General features: G+C 42.2%; 1 protein-coding gene across 4 annotated transcripts in view; it reads left to right on the top strand.

The window, feature by feature from the left end:
* F13A1 (coagulation factor XIII A chain) overlaps positions 1 to 14,624 on the top strand; it is a 76,521-nt gene extending 61,897 nt beyond the window's left edge. For all 4 annotated transcript variants that reach the window (XM_048940095.1, XM_048940093.1, XM_048940094.1 and 1 more), the window contains 5 exons: positions 1,126 to 1,279; positions 1,901 to 2,188; positions 6,122 to 6,282; positions 8,400 to 8,536; positions 12,574 to 14,624. In XM_048940095.1, the coding sequence (XP_048796052.1) occupies positions 1,126 to 1,279; positions 1,901 to 2,188; positions 6,122 to 6,282; positions 8,400 to 8,536; positions 12,574 to 12,718 (885 nt within the window). In that variant the 3' untranslated portion in view covers positions 12,719 to 14,624. The remainder of the gene's footprint in view (positions 1 to 1,125; positions 1,280 to 1,900; positions 2,189 to 6,121; positions 6,283 to 8,399; positions 8,537 to 12,573) is intronic.
* Positions 14,625 to 21,194: the final 6,570 nt, after the last annotated feature.

The raw sequence follows: 21,194 nt of genomic DNA, 5'->3' as shown, positions 1-21,194 counted from the left end.
GAGTCACCAGCTCTAGCTACTCATTCTTTTTAGCTGTGACCTCCTTCTCAGGTAGCCAGCAAACCTGGTTATGTTAAGGCTTCATTGCTTATTTCAGTCAAAATTAATGTTGTGATTTTAAAGACATCATGTTCCTTTGGGCTGCTTTGGGTCAGGGAGTGCTCACATGGGCAGTCTGACTGACAGATCTGAGAAGGTTGCATCTCCATGAGGAACTAGGGAACCTGGCCCAGTGTTTTAACCTCTTACCCCACCAGAGTTGTGCCCAGGACTGCAGCAGCTGTAGAGCAAGTCTTGGTCAAATTGAGTTGTATATAGCTTAGCACAGAAGAGAATAAGTATATTTTATCTATGAAACACTCTCCTCTGGAATAAATCTTTTGATGTGAGGAATGTGTAATCCTGCTCCCCAAGTCTAAATGATATTTCTGTAGCTTACTCAGGTTTACTCTGACTGATGTTCTGGGGTTGCATATAGTAAAATGCATCTAGTAATTATTGTAGAGTATGTCTAATTTTAAACATGGTATTTCAGTGTAAATAGTAGGACTTCAAATCAATGCAGGGAGAGTAGCCCCACAGAAAGAGATCTGGGGGTTCTGATTGACAGCAAACCAAATGTGAGCCAGCAGTGTGCCCTGGCAGCCCAAAGGGCCAATCATCCCTGGGGTGCATCTGGCCCAGCACTGCCACTGGGCAAAGGAAGGGGTTGTCCTGCTGTGCTCCATACTATGCTTTCACACCTCTAGCACTTGGGACAGATCTGAGTACCACAACATAAGGAGGGCATCAAACTGTTAGAGAGCATTCAAAGATGGTGAAGGGTCTGGAGGAAAAGGTGTATGAAGAGCGGCTAAGGTGCCTTGGTTTGTTCAGTCCAGAGCAGAGGAGGCTGAGGAGAGACCTTGTGGCAGCCTCGTTGGATTTGAATGTTGGATGGTCCTATGAGGAGCCAGGAGTATGGAGCCAGGAGCTGGACTTGATGATCCTTGTGGGCCTCTTCCAACTCAAGACATTCTCTGATTCTGTGATTCTATTATGTGATTGTTTTGAGAGGACTTACAATGGCTTCCTTTGCTCTCTTTACTTCCATATATCTCAATCCTTTCTCATTTGATTTTATAGGTGAATAGTGATGTTATTTACTCAAGAATGGGAAAAAATGGATCCCAAGTGATAGAAAAAATTGACACAACCCATATTGGGAAGCTGATTGTGACCAAGGGAGTTGGAAGTGATGATATGGTAGACATTACTGAGAACTACAAATTCCAAGAAGGTAACCTGAAAAAGAATGGGACCGTGCCAACATAGGTTTGCCTGAATCAGATCTTGAACTGTGAACTTACAGACTTCTGGCACTTTTTCCACTACATGGAAAGCTGCCAACATGCCCTCTGGAACTCTCTCATTTCTAGCTCCACCAGCCTTGCAGATGTCTTGATAGGAACACAAACTGTTTGCTACTAGAAATGCTTCATACTGAGTAAGCTTCTAAAGTAAGCTTACTAAGTAAGCTTACTGAGTAAGCTTACTAAGTAAGTTGAAACAAAGAGCCATCATGAAATAACTTGAAGCATACAAAGCAATTCAAAGGTTTCTATACAGTTGTTTAGGCATTCCTTATCCAGGCCTGAGAAGGACACACGTTTGCAAAGAGTAAATCAGTGTAGCTTCATTACTATTAACTAAGCTATATTAATTTGTTGGGTATAGCTTCAGTCTTCAAGACCATCTCAAATGGAAGTTGTAAAGATTTAATATTAACTTAGCCACATGAAAGTTCACAGTTCTCATCCATTAATTTCAAGTGCCACGAATTGTGAAACACGCATTTCTGTGAGTGGGCTAATGCAGTATTCCTGGTTCTCTTATTAATTTGATTTTCTTTTATTTTTAGGCTCAGCAGAAGAAAGACTGGCTTTGGAGACAGCTGTAATGTATGGTGTTAAAAAGCAAACTACACAACCGAGCACATATCAGCCACAAAAGGATGTTGAGATGGATCTCCAAGTGCAAAAGGCAGTTCTTGGCAGTGACTTTAAAGTCACTATAATATTCAGGAACAAGAGCCGCAACTCCTACACTGCTACTACATACCTTTCAGGCAACATAGTGTTTTATACTGGTGTCACAAAGAATGAATTCAAGAAGCATTCTTTCAGTGCAAAACTGGATCCTCTTTCGTGTAAGTCGCGTGGTTGTTTTCAAACCTACTAACCTTATTTCTTTGTGTCATTCACTGTCATCAACATCTCTAACCATGGAGAGAGCCAATTCTAGTAGCTAAAACTAAGATACTCTACTGGGTATCAAAAAGCCCCGATTCCACGATCATTTAGAGCTGAGGCAGTTTTCTTCAGGCTGTTGCTCCCTGCATAATGCTCTCCTACACTGGGCTGCATGACTGATTGATTCCAAGTACAAATCTGGCTTTGGAGGATTGAGTGTTTCAGGCTTTGTGTATTTAAAGTGATCTAAAAAGTGCACCTATAGCTAGACTATGCTACTATGCAGCAGGGGCACTTTGTCAGCTGGGGATGCACTCTGAAGGTGACTTATCTTCCTTGTGTAGTGTTTGCTTTTCCCAGTGCTTTCTGGACTGTGGTGGGGAGATCATTCCTCCACCTGTTCATGAGAAAAATTGTTCTGAGCATCCTAGCTCACACTGCTGAGGGCAGGAATTTGCACTTCCCAAAGTAGGGAAGAGGGATGTTCTGTTTTTTTTTATTTTGGTCTTAACTGACCTATGTCCTTTCAGCCACAGCAGCCCCATTTGGAAAGCAGTCAGGAAGTGCTGAGGATCTGCCATTCTCCGGTGCTATGGAGCAAGCTGGTTGCATAGCCCTGGTTTCTCCAGCAGCAAGTGTCTGCCAATCACTTGTTTTTCTGACAGGCCTGTGTGCTTAGTTCAGTGAGTCCAGATCAGGAAAAGTAATGAAAACATGCTCTGAAGCAAGCTAAGTCTGAGTCTTAGACTCTTCTTGAGTTCTCTACTGAGACAGTAAGGAACAATGATTTTGCCTTCTTGATGCTGCTGCTAGGCAAAAGCAATCTCTGCTGAGTACAGTGGGAGTGGCAGGATGTTGTAAGTCCATAGAATGGATCTGGTGCTTGATCACAGCAATTCTGGTTGACATCTGAGCATTCTCACCTGTCTTCTCTGTCTTGTCCCAGTTCAAGAGGCACTGTGAGTCTTCTCAAAGAGGCCAGGTTTCATTTCAATGAGAAACCTCTGCAGAATCACAGTTCCTACTGTGTCTTGAAGCAACCCTTATGCTTTCTTTCTCACTTTATTTATTTACTATTAATATTTACTAAAACTGCATATTTTGATTTGGAGCTGATTAATCTCCATAAACTAGGTGTCCATTTACAAGGATCTGCATTGTGAAAGTTATTGAAAATTCCACCTCCAGGCTATAACAGAGCTCTGACAGCTGTTTTCTAACTCCTCCAAATCATTTGCAAGGACTTTGGATATGGACTGCCTGGGTTGCACTGAATTGTTCTGATGTTCTGTTCATCAGAACCTATCAAAACACAGTGTGAGGTTTGAAATTTCAATGCATCAGTTATTAAATATTTGATCTGAAATACTGCAAAACTTCTGGAGATTTGGGTAAGCACAGTAAAAAGATCAATTTCAACTGCTTAGTCTAAATTCCACACCACTTCTCTAACAGGGAATTCAGCCATATCATAGGAGATGTGTAAATATCGATTATACTTCTTGCCTGTGCTTCGTGCTTGCTTTCAGGACTTACAGTGAAGTTAAGTTCTCTTGCACTAAAGGCATACATAAGTTATTATCACCCCAAATATGGCTTCTCTAGTGTTTTGAGGTTCGTCTATCTCCTCTGCTCAAGAAGTGAAATGAATAGGTAATGTTTTAAGCATCACTAAGCTTCATTGTTCATTTTTTCTAAGTAAATTGTTTCTGAAAAGCTTCTTGAAACTGCCTTGTAAGCTCTAAATTGACCGCTGGTGAGTGAGCACAGACTGGAGAAAGGCACCTAAGAGAATGGAACATGCATTTTCATTTTATTTTATGTGTATACAAAAAGTGCGTGTCCTTACTGCTGCCTCTGGCCAAGGCAACATGTTTTAAGGTATTACCACTTTTCAACGTGGAAATTAGCTCACCATTTAACTACAGTCACCAGCTCATAGAGCTCTTTGTCCAACAACGGGTCAAAAAAAAAAACCCAAAACCCCATAACTCTCACAAGTTATGTCTTCTCTGAAGGTACTACATAAAACCTGAACATAAAGCCTTTTGCCTTTTCCTTGGGAAAGAGTACACATGCAGGCAGGAATCATGTCTGAGCAGATGGGCAGTGTGAAGGGAGGCAGTGTGAAGGGAGGCAGCTGTGTGAGCACAGTCTGTCAGAGGTGTGTGGTAAAGGGATACCTCCTGAGGCCCTCAAGCACAATTTGTAGGCTTCATTCATGCCAGTAAGTGTATACGTATCTGGAGGTAATAAAACACTACAGTATAATAAAGAAGTGTCAAAAGCATTCTTCCAGACTGTGATATCAAAAGAATGAAGCAAACTAAGTATTCAAACAGGAAGTGAATGAATGCATGATTTTCAGGGTAATGATTAAAGGAATTGTGTGGGTTGAAAACATCTTTGAGGATTTGAATAGCTTAAACCTTTCAGAGCCTTCAAAGGTGCTCTGTATTCAGTTATATTTAGTTTTCTTCTTCCTTTTTCTTTTTCTTTTTTTTTTTTTTTTTTTGAAAGGCTGTAAGGCAGCTTGATTTTGTGTCTCCCTTGGCTTTCCCGGGTGCTGAAAGTGGTACTGGCAACTTACCAGCACAGCCAGTGCTAAGGAAATGGAAGTCTATTATTCTTTCTTTTCCCTGAAGTGATTAAATTTAAACAGAAAAATTCTTCTCTCCTTCCACTATAAAGCAAATTCTACTGAGATTGTAACTAATTTATTTATTTGTTTACTTATTTGTTTACCTTGCACGGATGAGAAATACCTTGCCTCATTTATAATTTACAATTTGGGGCATTATGGGAATTTCTTTTAAAAGAGATGCAAAGTGAGACGGAGCTGAGAAGAACATCAAGTAAATTTGAAGCTGGCCTGGTAAATCCAGCTCAGGTGGTTACTGAGGAAATTACTCTGAAACCAAATCAGGAACCTGGTTTTGATATGAGCAGATCACAAGTGTGAAAAGGGGTGAATGCGTTTAACCAATTGAGTTCAATTATCTCAGTGTACCATGTCACAAATGTGATACAAATGACGGATAACAATAATAATTATAGTTAGCAGATGGGAGATCTTGATGTGTTTACTTGGGTTATACTGAACTTTTTTAAAGGCAAAATCTCCAGATCTATATATTCTGCTTGGTCAGTTAGCAGATCTGCCTGTCTGCATCACATTCTCACACCACTGTTGGTCTGGGAATTGCAGTTCAATATGGTTACATTAATGATTCCCTGCATCTCAACCATCTAGCCCAGGGGGACTTGTTCCTTCCGATAATTATTGTCAGGAAGCACATGAAGGCTCTCTGGAGGGCATGCTGGAGACAGGAGGAGTTATTTGCTAAATGTTGCATGCAAGCCCATTACAGGACAAAGGCAGATACCCAGACATGTCCTGGGGAGCAGGCAGTCTCCCAGGTAGCCTGCAAACACCTAAACATCTGCTCTGGTGGCTTCCTTGGTGGCATCTCTCTGCAGGGAAAAGAAGCAGAGAAAGCTTGGGAATAAAGGGGAAAAGCAAAGATTTACAAGGGCAGCACTCAGGGCTTGTTTTAACCTTTGTGTCCACCAGCTACTTACTGCCAGTGTTGCTTCTCACTTATTTTGTGATAGTGTCTGGGAACCTTCAATAGTGTCCTGGGCCTGCGGTGACAGGCAGGGGCAGAAGCTATGCACAGACCCAGGCATTACCTCAAGGAGCTCACAACTTAAATGCAAAGAGAACAAAACATGAGAGCAAATAATGATGTGAAGGAAGAAAGGTAGTTCGGGCAATAGGAGAAAGTCATTCTTTGGTGCTGGGTTACCTTTCTCCAAGGTATTCATGTAACCATTGAACATGATGAGAGAGTTCAGATGCATTTTTTCTTTTCTGTTTCTCCCCTCAGCTAGTGCTTTCGATGTTATGATCACATCAGCCGAGTATCTCAGTGACCTGCTGGACCAGGCCTCTTTTCACTTCTTTGTGACAGCACGGATCAATGAAACAGGGAAGGTTCTGGCTATGCAGAAGGCAATGGTCCTGGAAATTCCCACCCTGAAAATCAAGGTATCTCAGGACTGTGAAGGAGATAAGTGATCATCATTGTGTGTGGGCTGTTTGTTGACTTCTGGGATAGTGAGCTGTGCATGTGTGCATGTTAAACCTCTGGTCTAACATGAACCTTATAAACAGCTACCCCTTGGAGTGTATGAGAATGTATATATCTGTTACATATTGCACTGAGCAGCCTACACTCAAGTCTGCATTAGCTGTAGAAGACAGCTAGAGTGATCTCAGCGGAGGAAGGAGAGGAAAAGATGTGAGAAAGCAGGAGAAGCTCAAAGAGTGAAAGAGAGATTATTTGCTCAAGTCACTCAAGTCTTCAAGTACTTCAAAAGTATTCTATTTAAAGCAATGTGATACAGAGACCTCTTGCTGAAAAACAGAATAATGCTATTGCTAAGGTGAATTTGCTTGGAAAGTTTCTTCACTTTTTATGGAAGCTTCTTGCAAACATGGATGGGTGGTCGGTCTGCCTTTGGAATGGTACTTTCAAAGTAGTGCTTTGCTGCTGTTCTATGAGGGTACTGTCAGTAGGGTTTTAAACATTTCTGCAGTTGGAGGCATGGTACATCTGAAACTAGAAGTGTAGTGACTGATAGGACATGGGCTCTATGCTGTATTGCGAAGACTGTTTCAGAAATGGTCTGATAAGAATATTACTATTTTCAAACTGAATTTTTTTTTAATTGAGTATTCCAGAGACAAGATAGACAAAATAGGTATTTGAAGTAGTGTTTATCTAAAAAGTAGAGCTCTTTCAATTCAATATTTGAACAGAACATCTTACACAGGATCCTCTGTTTCAGCTTCAAAACATTTATCCTCCCTGCTCTTATGAACAAAGAATGATTAGTATATGGGATTTGCTGTTGCCCAATAACCACATCTTCTAGTAAAACTGAGTTTGTCTCCTCTCTACTTCTTTTTAATATGTAAATACAAGAAGAAAATTTAACAGCTGAATTTTTTTTAAAGTATGCTTGTATGTGCATGTATACGTATGTATTTTTTAGGAAAATTTGCTGTATTGCTTTTTTAAGAAACCTGAGGAAGCTATCTCCCTCATTTTCGTCAGATTTCTTCATTGAACATGTTTGTCAAACTGGAGCTCTTAATGGGAAAGTAAAGGAGAAGAATGAAAAGCTTCTTTCCTTTCACATCTTTGGATACACCTTTGATCTTTCTCTGGTTGTCTAAGGAGACTGTCAGAGTTAACAGTAGAGGAAATTACATTTTATTCTAATATAGCTTGACACCAGATTACAGAAGTAATCTTGGCAAATACAGGTCACAGTCTCAGTTACATGTGTGGGAATTCAGGACAGTGTTTAATTCCCTCATGTATCAATGATCTTCAAACATCTAAATGGGCAATTGAAATAAGGAGGACATAAGTCCCTTAATTGGGCTAGAGCTTCTGAATTTGCCACTTTTTTTGCTAATTCAGGTGGCTAAATGCTAATCAAGCACTTAGCTGTAAGCGTCTCATCTGTTATCCCAGTCAATATATTGGTATTTGTCATGGAGTGATCCCTTAGACCAGAGTCTTTCCAACTTTTTATAACTGCCAGACTCCTTAACTATTTGCAGGAGGACCGCAGACTCCATCATAGCATTTTAGTTTTACTTAGAAGTTACTTCTTTTTCTTAGCTACCTTTCTCAAAGCCCTTTCAAATCTTTTGTGGACCCGCTAGCATCTACCAGTTGTAAAATGAAAATCCTGCTGGAGCCATGCACGTCAGGGCTGGCAGGGAGCCTGGGGAGAGGGTAGAATAAGGGAGAATGCCTGTGTTTATCCAGTTTCTCCCCCACTTGGACCTCAGGTCCAGGACAGTGCAAGCAGATTTCTACTTTTCCTATAGAAATGAGGAATTTCTACCTGTTGATCCATCATGGGTAGAAAAAAAATGGGTAGAAAAATCTGTAATGGTAGAGTCTATGGGCCCATCGAACTGATTTCCTCTGGCTAGACTCTTTCTGCTTTGTGTTCTTTTGCTACATGCTCCATTTCCCCCTCTCTCTTTCCTTACAGGTACTGTGTATTTAACCCTACAGATTTCACTGTGGGGCATTTTATTGTTACGAGCTTGCAAAGCTTCATCCTTACTTTGTTCTGCAGACTAAAGGCGAGATGGTCGTTGATAGAGAAATGTCTGTGGTTGTGGAGTTCACCAACCCTCTGAAACAAACCCTGGAGAACGTCACACTCCGCCTTGAGGGCCCCGGTGTGCTGAGGACAATGAAAAAGGAGTTCAGGTATGGAAGCAAACACAATGGCCTCCTTCTTGCTCATGGGAGGCAGCTCACAAGAGACTCCTAACTAATGCAGTGCTGAGTAATTCAGACACTCTCTTTACTTTAAAAATCAGTACATAGGGGAGCTGTAGGACTCAACCTGTAAGTCAGGAGTTACGTTGTCCTTTGTGCAAAGGGAGACTGTGATTACATTTCATCTGTTCAGCACCAGTGTTGGAGAACTGTGTTGTGGCTGGAGGTAGCTGCTAATGCAGATAAAGTTTACTCTTTCACTGCATTACAGAATTCTTAGTGCTTGACAATAGCACCTACAAGTCGCTATCACTGGAAGACAGATTTATCAGACACATGAGGTATTTACTGCCCCTCACTCGGTGTGTGCAAATCAACTCCAGTGGTGCTCTTCAAAAAGGGCTTTTCTTCACTCATGTTAGTCATGCTTATAGAAGATGTTCAGATATCTCAGATGATCTTTACAAACTTAATGTCAAGACACAAAATGTGTGCTGTTTGCAGTAGAGCCTGCTGAGATAGCTGTGGTGGGTACACAAGCAATTCTTCCTCAGCTGTGGAAAAGGAGAGGCTTCCGTGGCTTTCATTATACACAGTTGTGCTTCACACTGACATGGGAGTGCTTCTACATGAGCAAGTACTTTTCTAAACCCTCTTTCCATTTGAGTTCAGTGTTATAACATTGTCATTAACCAGGTTCCAGGATATATAACTAGGATCCTTGGAATATTTTGCAGTCATTGCTTATTCTTGGACAACCTAAGTGATGCTATCTATCATTACCTGTGCCGATCATCTCCAGGTCTGTGCAAAAGGAGTTTGAAAAATTGCCTGTGCTTCAGCAGCTGCGTAATTTGTCAGTATTATCTGCAGCCAGTAGGGGAGGTCTGAGCCTGATGGCACCTGGGCCAGGGATAAAGAGATCAAAACCAGTCTCTAGAGTGGAGCTGGACAGAAAAATGGCTGTGAAAGGGCATCCTACTGTGCTTGCTTTGTGCACGTGGTATGTCACAGATGCTGCTGAACATGACTCAGCACAGTCCACAGGAGTTACACAAGTTGCAGCAGTAGCCCTCCTTGCTGCACAGCTGTTCCAGCTCCCCTGTCATTCTGCATCCTTTGTGTTCCAAGAGAATGCAGTGGGCTGTTCTCACCTTCAAGGATGCAGAAGTTGTTGTCAGGTACATCAAAGGCACAGGAGTTAGGGAGAAGCATGACTCACAGAACAGACGTCATTTTCCCTCAAGTCACCATGTTTTCCCCTTTGCAGTAGTGCCCTTGGCATCATTTAAAAATGGAAATGGATCAGCTTAGTCATTTTAAAATCTGTGATTTAACTTCTCTTAGATGAATGAAGGCTGCAGGTTATACACACAGAGGACGGAGCAGGGAGCAGTTGTAGTTTATTTAAATAATAATCACATTTGCCTCCATGCATTCAGAGTGATAAATGGCTCCTGTGTGTGATGGCTCAGCATATTACACGGAACCATTCATCACTGAATTCTCTCTCAGGAAAATCGGATTTGGGTGGCTTTACTACACTTGCTAAGGGAATTAAACCTTTTCTGGGCCTTCCCTCTCCTTCCACTTCTTCCATATCCATCAGAAACTGTCACAAATGGGACTTGCCTTTAGCAATTGTTTGTGGGGATGAGACTTTTGACCTCAAGATATTTTTAACATAGCTTTTTTATATCATGTTGGTCACTCCACAAAACCAATACGTGTGATCCAGTTGATACAACATTATAATGAGTATGGAGTCACATGGGGGCTTCTCCCTTCGTTGTTCACGAGTCATATTTTGCTATTAGCTGGAGGCAGATGAAGAACATTACTTATGGAAAAGCCTTTGGCAGCAGCAGTGCCTACATGGGGCATAGTCGTTGCACAACAGATGAAAATTAACCAGGCATTGATGGATATTATTAAAAGGATTTTAGCCAAGCACACATTCACACTAGCTTGTAAGTTAAGGTTGTTTCTACATATCAGAGCTCGGCTAGCATTAGCATTTGTAGAGGGAAGTAAGTTGTTTTATTAGTCAGACAGTGGAGAAACAGGAAAAAGTGGGTCTGGTTTCCCAACACAGCTGTTGTCTTCCTGCAAATATATGTACATATATATGCAGAGATAATAGCAGTATAAATCAGAGATGATAGCACTGTGTCTTCTCACTGGGGCACTGTGAAGAAGTGGTCTGAGAACCTTCATCCTCAGAGAATCTGTCCCCCATGTGCACATGAAAGTAGACCGAACCTTGCTGCACGGGAGTCTGGTATAATATCTTCATCACTCTCTGTACAGATCACCCCTTGCAGATCATTCACATAGCTTCCAAAATAAAAATAGCATTTAACCTTGTGCAGCAATTGAAGTCATCGCTTTATGATGCTGCCATTTTAGTGGGCATTTGATGAAGCAGCTGAGGGGAACAGAACATCTCTCATTAAGAACAAAGATAAAAAGAAGGAAGGCACTCACTAGAATCAGTCTGCACGTGCTCACACTAAAAATGTGAGCTTCCTCTACTGCTGCTTTTCTGAAACTGGGTACCTAAGACTGTATGTGCAAAATGTAATGCAGTGTCGTGTAGAAATACCCAAGCTAACTGCTAAGGAGCTAGAATGGCTTATTCTAGCAGAGACAGACTTACACTAAAACAGTAATCAGGTGGGAGAATCCTCAGCTACCTCATTTAATGTTAGTAAGGTTTCTTGTCTTGTAACAACTTGTGCTAAGCCTGGGCAGCCAGACTATGCTGATTCTGGCACAGGACGTGACATCTGTATGGGAACTGTTGAGTCACGGCCCGAACAACTGCTGGATCGCCTGAGGCAAGGACTGAGCTATGGCAGCACAGGTGAAGGCAATTCAGCTGTGTGACCGGAAGGGGTGAAGCCTGGTTGCACCTCTCCTAGATCCCATTTGAGGGCTGACTGCCACCTAGGGAAGGGTCTCTTTCTGGAGATCCTTCCTCTGTGGAGTCTTTCCTGCAAACCTAGATCTTCAGATGCAGGTGGGCATTCCTTCCCTGTCTGTTTCTTTTCCCATTTTTACCACAATACTCTTTCCAGCTATAGCACCAACTGTAATATCTAATAGCTAAATCCTACCAGATGAGAGTTTGCAACGCTGACTAAAGTTTAAGCTTGCTTTATTCAGCTATTTACAGAGTACCATACCCATGTGAGATGTGAATGCTGTCTCAATTCATAGTCTTCTTAATGCCAAGAAAAGTAACTTTCATTTTCATAAAATAGTCCTCACTCTGCCACCTCCTCCTTTGGTTCCCTTAACACAGCTATATCTTGACATCCCCCTAACATAATCAATATCAGTCTTCAGAATCTGTACACAGAAGGTAGTGAAGGAATTGAGAAAATGCGTATCAATTTTCAGGGCTCTCTGTGCATGTTAATTGAAAATCAGAAGCAGTGCAGAATATGTTTGGTTTATACTATGGGTTATGAGTAGTCACACATAACATAAAAGAGTAAAAGTAACAGCAGGACTCCAAAAAATGCTGTCATCCGAAATGTGGCTTGGTGAGGGGATCTCCCAATGTTACATCTGTGACAGAGGGTCTCAGCAGCTCATCAGTGCTCTGCCAGGCTCTCATGGGAATAGCCAGAGGTTACTTAACTGTTTAATGAATCACCAAATGTGGCCTACAGTACACATGTGAAAAGGAAATACAGAGTGGAAAAAATACATGTTGGCTATAAAAACGTTCATTCTGAAAGCAGTCATGAGAGGAAGTGGCAGGAGACAAAGGAAACCTGATTCATTTTGGAAATTTAGAATCAGCCTCGAGGAAGGGCTCAAAAAGGTTTTGACAGAGCTAGTGCTGAGAGGAATGGGAAGTGGAGGAAATAATTTGTAGGACACTTAAGAGAAAGGGTGAAACATAAAAAGATCAAGACATGTTATACTGTCCACCTTCCGTTTCTCTGGTTCTTGATCAGGTTGAGAGTGTTGTGTGACTGATGACTATACTGTTACTTTTTTTTTTCCTACAGGCAAATCCCAGCAATGTCTACCTTAATCTGGGAAGTGAAATGTATCCCAAAACGACCAGGGTTACGAAAGCTGATTGCAAGCCTGAATTGTGATGCTTTGAGGCACGTGTATGGTGAGCTGAATATCCAGATTCAGAAACCATGAGGCAAGATGCCATCTTCATCCTTTCATTTTGTTCTCATGTTTCAAAATACCACATTAGAGGAGGAAAAAGAGACAGTGGTAGAAGTCTGCTTTTTTGTTATTTTTATCATCCTTGGTTTCACTAGATTCAGTAAGGAAAAGTAAATGGCGACACAGGGGATAGCATAAAAAGAAATCTGTATGGTGAATGATTCAAAATTAGATACACGTAATCAAAGGCAATTCTAGGCCATATTATTGCTGTAGTTCACTTGTATTTATGGTCTTTTGCAGTAGAGCTGCAAGGGAATCTGAAAGGCTCCATTCACCAAAGTAGTCTGAACTTTAGTTTTAATTAAGGCCTGATATTTCACTGAAAAGAAAAAAGGAAGAACCCAGTGTTATAAATTCTTAGAGTGAATTACACAACCTTATGGTAGATCGTTCAGGCTGCAATAAAAACAGGTATTTCTAGCTAACAGGACTGCTTTATCTTACAGTGTTATAATTTTAGTTAATGGAGAGCACGTTTTGCTGGAAGCACTTATTAAGGTGTGGTATCTCCCACATATTCCCAGCTCTCACTTCTCACTTGCCACTTCACTGTGCTTTTTCTCCTGTTCTTTTTTTCTTTTTTTCATGTGTTTATGCACCCATTCATAGTCACTCTTTTGCTTCATACTATTCCTTTTGTTTGATTGATTGAAAATTCATAGCTTTTCATGCTGCTTCTCGGAGTTTGTCACACCAATCTTGCATTTTCTGGTCACATCTCTTGCATATGGTATGTTCTCCATTCTTTTCTGCCTCTTCTTCTCTCCCCATTTCTCGTGTGTGTATGTTCTGGGGAGCTCACTGCCCAAAGCATTCCAGGCTCTGCCACCTGGCACATGGGGCAAAGGAAAGTGGAGTGAGGAGTAGCCAGCCCACAAACCTCACAAACATCCCATGTGAACTGTGCCCAAGAGTCCCCAAAAAATCATGGCCTGGGAAGGCTGAGGGACAGAAGCTCAGCTTACAGGAATAAACATGCATCCTGACACTCAAAAACTCTGCAAGCTGGTCAGTTTACTGCCTTGCTTGCAGCATGTTCCTCTGTGGGTGCAATGACGCCTCCTAAGGCCTTGATCTTCCCCTGAAGTCTTTCTAGCCTGAAGAATGCTCTGAGTCTGTGGTTCACACTCCACTTTGTAGAATCATTCTAAGCTGTGGACTCCCACGTGGTAGGGAAGCAAGCTGTGTGTGTGTGGTAACTTCTCATCCCTCCTGAACTCTTTCTCAGGACCTTTTTCCTTGTGAGGCAAAAATGCACATGCTGCAGTCCCATACCCAGCTGTGGCCACTCTCTGCTAGCCACAGTGGGTAAGAGCATATCCCATATGCAAGGCACAGGTGAGATAAGTGTTTCCCAAGAGGTTAAAAGGAACCTCATGCTCATAAAACACTGTGGCTTTACTGTGCCAGGTCATTTTGTGGTCTCATTAGTGAGAGAGCAGGGGAGACAGTTTACCTTCTGCTTCCCTTCTTGCTGCATATGGCTTCCTGCAAAACTGGTGACCAGTTGTTAAAAATAAGTAAGCCCAGGAGGGGAGAAATGCAGGTTGCCCTTTTGCTGAAGTATGTGGAGCAAAGCAGAGATTCACACCACCTCACCTGTTCAGTGAATAACCATGGATTCAGGAACACCAAACCCTTTGGAGCTTTTGCTTCAGACATGGTGACACTCTCATTTTGTACAGCTTATGGGGACTGCACTGTGTACTCTGCAATGTCTAAATCTCCTGGAGAAGTCCTCTGGGGCACAAGGGACACAACAGTATGTTGTAAATGCACAGTGACCATCTCTGTTAAGTGATTCAGCAGTTTTAATGGAGTGTACATCATCTAATACAATTATCCACTTTTTGCTCTTGTCTATAAACCTGCTTTCCATGCTAATCTTTTATTACTACAATGTAATAGGAATTTACAATAAAGTATATCTGATTGCGCTCACATTGTGTGTCCTATATTTTGATCAATTGCTTCTTCTATGTTGCAGCACTACAGACACCACTTGCTGCATCTTAAGTAAAGCTGAAAAATTTGCCATACTGATAAAGGTGCCTTCTAGTACTGAGGAAGAAGTCTTGCCTTTATTTCAGAGAAAAAAAAAAAGGGGGGGGGGGGGGGGGGGAAGCACATTTACTTACAAAGAAAAACAAAAGCAAACAGTCAAACAGCCTAACTGTCTACCTAATGTGTTGGAGAAGGTGAGCACATAGCTGTGCTAGCAAAGAGAATCACTGGTTTCTCTTGGAAATTGCTTTGATATGTCAGAGCCCATTAAGAGACCTATGTTCTCCTAATGAAATCTTACCTGCATCCCACTCCTGTAGTGTCTTTCTCTCAGGTAAATATTCTAAGGCATTTTACTATCACCCATTAAACTGAGTTGTAATCACTGAGAAGTAGGAAATAATTTACTAGATACTTTGCAAAGGGATATATGGGAGCAAAGAGAAGTTCAGTGATGGTTGTGAAGGCAGCCAGGGATATCAGCAGCTCTTGGCAGTGCTGTACAGAGCTGCTTACAGAAACTTAAGGACAGAATAGGAGCGGTCTCTAGGATTTCAAGTGCTCATCCTGCTGTGTACGGATTGTTGAACAAGAAAACCTGGACTGGAGATGCAGGGAGTGCTCTGATAATACCATATATTTGCATAGAAAATTATAATCAGGCCTTTTGCTTCTCACCCTGTGATGTATCCAAGGTCATTGGAGCATGTGTACTAATAACATCCTACATATTGTTCTTCATTGGCTCACAGAACCACAGTGGATCTGAATTTGTTGTATGGAATGCATTTTACTCACATTAGCTACTAGTTTGTTCTCCTTTGTCATCTGTGCACAGGTACTCACGTTGTACTCCTGTGATGGCCAGTAGTTAACCACCAAGAGATTATTTGCTGCCTGGGGCCTCCACATCATCCTGTTGGCTTCTATTATTATCCTACGTAGTGAGCATTACATTTTAAGCTCAGAAGTAGTTTATTCTCCACAGAATGGCTACCTACTATTCCTGTCTAATAGTTACCAAATGTACATGTAAAAATGAACATTTCATCGTGTAATAGTCGAAAGCAAAGCAGAAGCTAAAACAAAATCAGTAATAGACATCAGGTCATTAGGTAATTGCTCTTACAGCTAAACAAATCACAGACAAATCCTGACAAGTCCCAATGCCCATGTTGTTAGCTTATCAGCAAGCTGTGACCTTTCACAAGCAATGACAGCATCTTATTTGTGGAAAAGAATCAGAAAATGTGACTAAGCGTTGGCTTATGACTAGTTCTGCCAGTGATAATTAATTTGAACTGAAAGTAATTAATAAAGTACTCTGCTGAATGGGTGAGAGCTTCCTTCCACCCTTTTCTCTTTCCAGGGCCTTATATACAGACCTTTTATGTCTACCTTTGAATTTCTTGTGGAGAAGACTGTTGGTGTTGGCTGCTGAGTGGTTGTGTGATGGAGGAAGATGACTAGGTTAAAATTGGATGGGAAATGTACTTGAGCTTGTTCAAGGCAAAATTAATAGCCCTATTCTGAAAGAGGAAAGTCAAAGCATGCCATGAGTATTGTTTTCATTTGTTTTGGAGTTGGCCTGATAGTTGGTACCAAGCAGGGACACAGAATGTTTATTAGAGAAATATACATTGGAGTAGCACCTCTAGTGGAAGACAGTGCCAGAAAGAAGCTAGGGGGTTTTGGTGTATAGATGAGACAGTTTGACTCTTGCTTAATGGCACAATTGAAAAGATTTGAGATGAATATTGAAGAAAGTAAACAAGACCTGCATGCTAAAAAGGGAAAATATGGCCAAAAGTTATTCAGAATTGAGATTCCTGGGGGATCATGGTGGGCAATGAGGGAGAAAGCTGTAAGAGAAAGGCCCCAGGGCTGTTTCCCTCAGGACATAGAAGTGACAGGAGCGTGTGGCAGTGGTGGCAGAAGGCAAGCCTCCTGGTGGCCACTGGAGCAAGGGCTACCAGCATGGGGTTTCGTCCCCTCCTCAGATAAATCTGCATGCCCATGGCCAGGCTCAGGAGCAAGCTTGACTGCAAGGCTGGCAAATCACATGGGTACAGGAAACCCAGAATGTGGCTTGGAGTCTCAAGTTTTGGCTAACACACAGCTCTTGTTAAGGCCTGAGGTATGCAGGGAGCAGTGCCACTAGGTCAAAGCAAGAGCAACGCATGGGCAGGGCGTGATGGAAAGGAACATCTAAAGGTCACTATGTAGCCACCAGCACCTGAAGTTTGCTGTCTCCTGCTGCCATAGTCCTGTATTAATTTTTGTCCTGTATTAATTTTTGGGCAGTTCTTCAGAATCCACTTTATTATGGAAACGATGCAGACCGAACTTTCATGCTGGAAGGTATAAATACACCAGGTTTCCCAAAAAGCTTTTGAAGCAGATTCAGCAGCAGGTGGACTGCTGAGGGTTTGTCTTTCTGCTGGGATACAGGGGATGCTTGCACTGTTGTCCTGTAAATTTGAGAGATCCAAATGGACCGTGACACACCTGAATGTGGGAAGTAAGAAACTTCTGGCATAGTACAAACTGCAGCAGCAGTGACTGGCATTGCAGATACAGGTGCTCTGCTTATGCTGAGGTAGCATCCTGATAGGGCATAAATGCATTTTTATCTCTGCATGTTTTGTACCTTTAGTACCACCGGCAGATGTGATGAAAGATCTCACATTTGCTTTGAACCTAGTTCTCTTACCTCTTTTGACACTGCATAGCTCTGGTAATGAAAGAGTCAGGGAAAACCCAATTCTCCAGCATGCTGTCTGTAACTTTATAGACCTGTCTATGACTTCTCCCAGCTGACAAATCTTTTTCAGACTTAGGAGGTCTGCCTTGGTCACTTTCCTCATGGAAACTATTCATACCTGTGTTTGTTCTTGTATCTCTCCTCTGTACCTCTTCCAGTATCATGTCATTTTAAGTACCATTAAAAAAACAGAACAGCTGTTTTAAACATCTGTATTTTGAAAGGAAGTGCTAATGAGTGAATAGCTTACCTGTACAGGGAGATTGTTGGTCTACTGGGACCCAGGTTCATTAGGAAGACAGCCAGGAGATCAGCATCTGTGACAACCACATGGCCAAGGTCTACATATGTGATTCAGTCTGATGGTGTTGAAGCCTTTGATATTTTCCTGTGTAGATGCACTGGTACAGAAGTACCACCACTGCTCACTCCATAGGAGGCCCAGTAAACTGTACTCCATAAGCAACAGTCAGAATGCACCTTCAGATGTCATAGTGTTAAAGGAAAGTTTCCATTCTCCCACAAGTCCAGTATCTAATCAACAGGACATGCTGGTGCTGTCCTGTGGAGTAACACATTTTAGTATAGCTTGATCATTGAGGGCATCTTTGCAGTAATCTGGCTGTATGTGTGCATGTGACTGTACAGGATGCAGCTGTTGGGAACTTGCCTCCTGTTAACCAAATACAGTGTGCACCAGTGCTGATGTGAACTGGCTCCAAATCCCACTGGCAGCTGTAGAAGTTCAGCCTGCTGTTTGCTTAAAGTACCACTAAGTTTGCTGGGTTTGTTGTCCTTCATGTAGCAGTCAACTTGAGCTAATTTAGGTAGTTATGAAGATGGAGTTTCAAAGCCCCTGCTGCCTAAACAGTTTAGTTTATAGGAAACATTTTCATATAGTAAGATAAGCTTTGCAGAGAGCCATTATAAACCCCAGAGTGACATGCTGGTGAATTATCTTCTGTCTTTCAGCTGGTTAAGTAAGGTAGTCCCAGTTTTTTACATTACAAAACAGTGTATTCCAACCAGCCAGCTCCAGAAGAGCTTTTAAGTAATAAACCTTATTCCCAAAGCTATGTTGGTCTCATCAACATTACTAGTGCCCAATGAAAAAAAACTGCCTTTGTGTTCAGAGATGCTTAGCACTGGGGAAGTGCCATCATCAAACTGCAAATTAACTTGTATCCAACTGTGGTTACAACTGAAAGCGTGAAGTTAGGCAAATGAGAAAAGCCATCGTTTAAGGAAAAAAAAAAAAGGAAAGAAAAAAGCACATTTCACACTGTGAAGGGTCAGGACTGTAAGAAAGTAGATTTGAAGTGTCATATCACTGTCTTTCTAGTGAAGTTGTAGCATCAGAATGCTATTGTAAGACATCCCTTTTCTGAGAGGGACAGAGCATGCAGTTTGTTCAGCCTTTCCTTAGTCTGACCTCTATAAATCCAGTGAGCCAATGGACCAGGTACAGACATGGCACTCATCTCTGCAGTACTTTGACACCTTATACACACAAGATACCAGCTTCTTCTCTCTGCATCGTGTCTCCCACAGCTCTCTCTATCCCTGTTCTATATCTTCAACATGGCCCTGAGGCTACTTCACTACTAATAGGTAAGCAGAGGCCTGTTTGGGATCTCCCATAACAGACTGTATAATTTCTGCTTCTGATGTGGTATTATTATGGTGTCAGAGAAACTGATGAGAACTCAATGGGTACCTGCTGACCAGAGTGCTACTGCACGGTTTACTTAGTGGGTTGGTTTGTCAAATAGGATGCTGTTTGATCAGATCTTGAATCAGATCTTGTGCGATTACAAAAGGCAGCTGTGTATAGGATTTGCAGAAAGAATGAGTTAAGATCTCATGGAAAAATCTGAGTATGAAGAGGAGAAGTATTCCATTTCACTGATCTACCTTGGTCACAGTGCTCACATGTTGATCTCCTGCTGTCCCAAATAGCCTGATGTTACTAACATTCAACAGAAACACAATTACCAGTGCTTTTTCCAAGCTGAACTGCGAGCTTTGGGAAAGATATTCTCCCTGCTCCTAACAACCCAGAGCAGTGGTAACCTCCCAGCTGGACAGCTGGCAGATCTTGCACTGATGGAGGAGGTCTGGGTACAGGCTGGTCCCGTCGTGTCCACATCACCCAGCAGCCTTCTAGATTCTGTGCTGCCTTGGAGGTACGTCACACAGGCCAAGCATCAGAACTGAAGGGCTTTGAAAAAAGTAGTATTTAGAAGGGGGTTTCAATCAATGCAGATCATTCAGGCTGTAGGTCTTCTCATTTACACCAAATTCATGCCCAGAAAAGAGATGCTGAAAAACAAGCCAGAAACTAAAGCAGAGAGAATTATCCCTTACTTCACAGTCAGACCTTATTCACATCATCGCTTCTGCTAACAACTTTTTCCAAAGATGTTTCAATAAATATATATTAAAAATAAGGTTTGTCAGTTACATATGTTAACTGTTCTACATGCAGCCCAAGACAACTCTTCTTCACTCAGTGCAACCTTGACAAACCCATAGGTTGGACTACCACAGGCTAAAATGATGGCTCTGATGGGCCACGTGTTGTCTGTTCAGACATAAGCTAAATGTGCAATCTTTCCAATATTGTAGCAGCTGAATTCCCCCTGGTTTTGCCTGTTTTGTGCATGGCTGCAGTTTTGAGTTGGCAGGTCCAAGCATGTAAAGAGCAGCTGAGGAGTTTTCCTGTCCTAGGTACTCACCTATGTTTTCTGGGTCTACATAGGACAAATCAGCAGATCTTAAAGTCAAGTGCTCAGAAACAGGAGTGCACAGCTGATCTTAAGCCACCCAGTTTGCAGTGCTGTTGTGACATCTGTATATACCAATCCACACACCTTTTCTTTTTCTTTTCTTTTTTTTTTTTTCATTTATTTTTCCCCACAGAAGTAGTCTTTCCATTGTCCAGAATGACTGGAGCAGGAAGGAGTATGGGAAAGTGAGTGCAGCTCTTGCCTGCTGCCTTTCCATCCCATCTCCTGCACGAGTGGGAGAAAATGTAGTAGGCAGGGGACAAGATTAGCAGAACAAGATGAAGGCAATGACTGTTTAGGCTGCGTGCTCCTTCTGGCACCATGCTCCTCTAGCAGTGGGCTGGTGACTCCAGCTGGGATGACTGATGAGGTGTTTGTGGCTCTGGATGACAGATTGCAGGCACGGGGTTCCTGTTTGCAGAGGCAGCGTACTCATCACTGTGGGAGAAGTTAATGAGGGTCACATGCTGCATCCATAAAGCGCAACAGGAAATCTAACTCCTCAAGAATACACCGTTAATGGAGCATTCTGGTTTTGGAGGTAACTTCTGACTTCTCACCACTCTGTGGGATGCAGAACATACAGGGAAGGTGCGGTCATGAATACCTGTGAAGTGTTTGGACTCTTTGGAGCGTAGTGCAACAGAAAGCCTTTGAAGAAGGGGTGACTGCCCTCTGAGCAGTGTTTGAAGAGCCAGCAGGTGGAGGAGCACAGAAAGTCGGAGCTTGTGGTGCTCCCGAGCTCCCTCCCCAGTTCTTGACCTTGCTGAATTTAGGGCAGAAATTTCAAACATTTTGCAATGCCCACAAACAGCAGAAGGAGGGATTGTCACAGAGATGAGAGAGGCAGAATTCCTGGTTGAGGCATGGGGTGTCTGTGAGCACT

This window comes from Lagopus muta, chromosome 3, assembly GCF_023343835.1.
Source record: "Lagopus muta isolate bLagMut1 chromosome 3, bLagMut1 primary, whole genome shotgun sequence".
NCBI lineage: Eukaryota > Metazoa > Chordata > Aves > Galliformes > Phasianidae > Lagopus > Lagopus muta.
The sequence above is the reverse complement of the archived record's forward strand: the minus strand, read 5'-3'. Positions and strand labels throughout refer to the sequence as shown.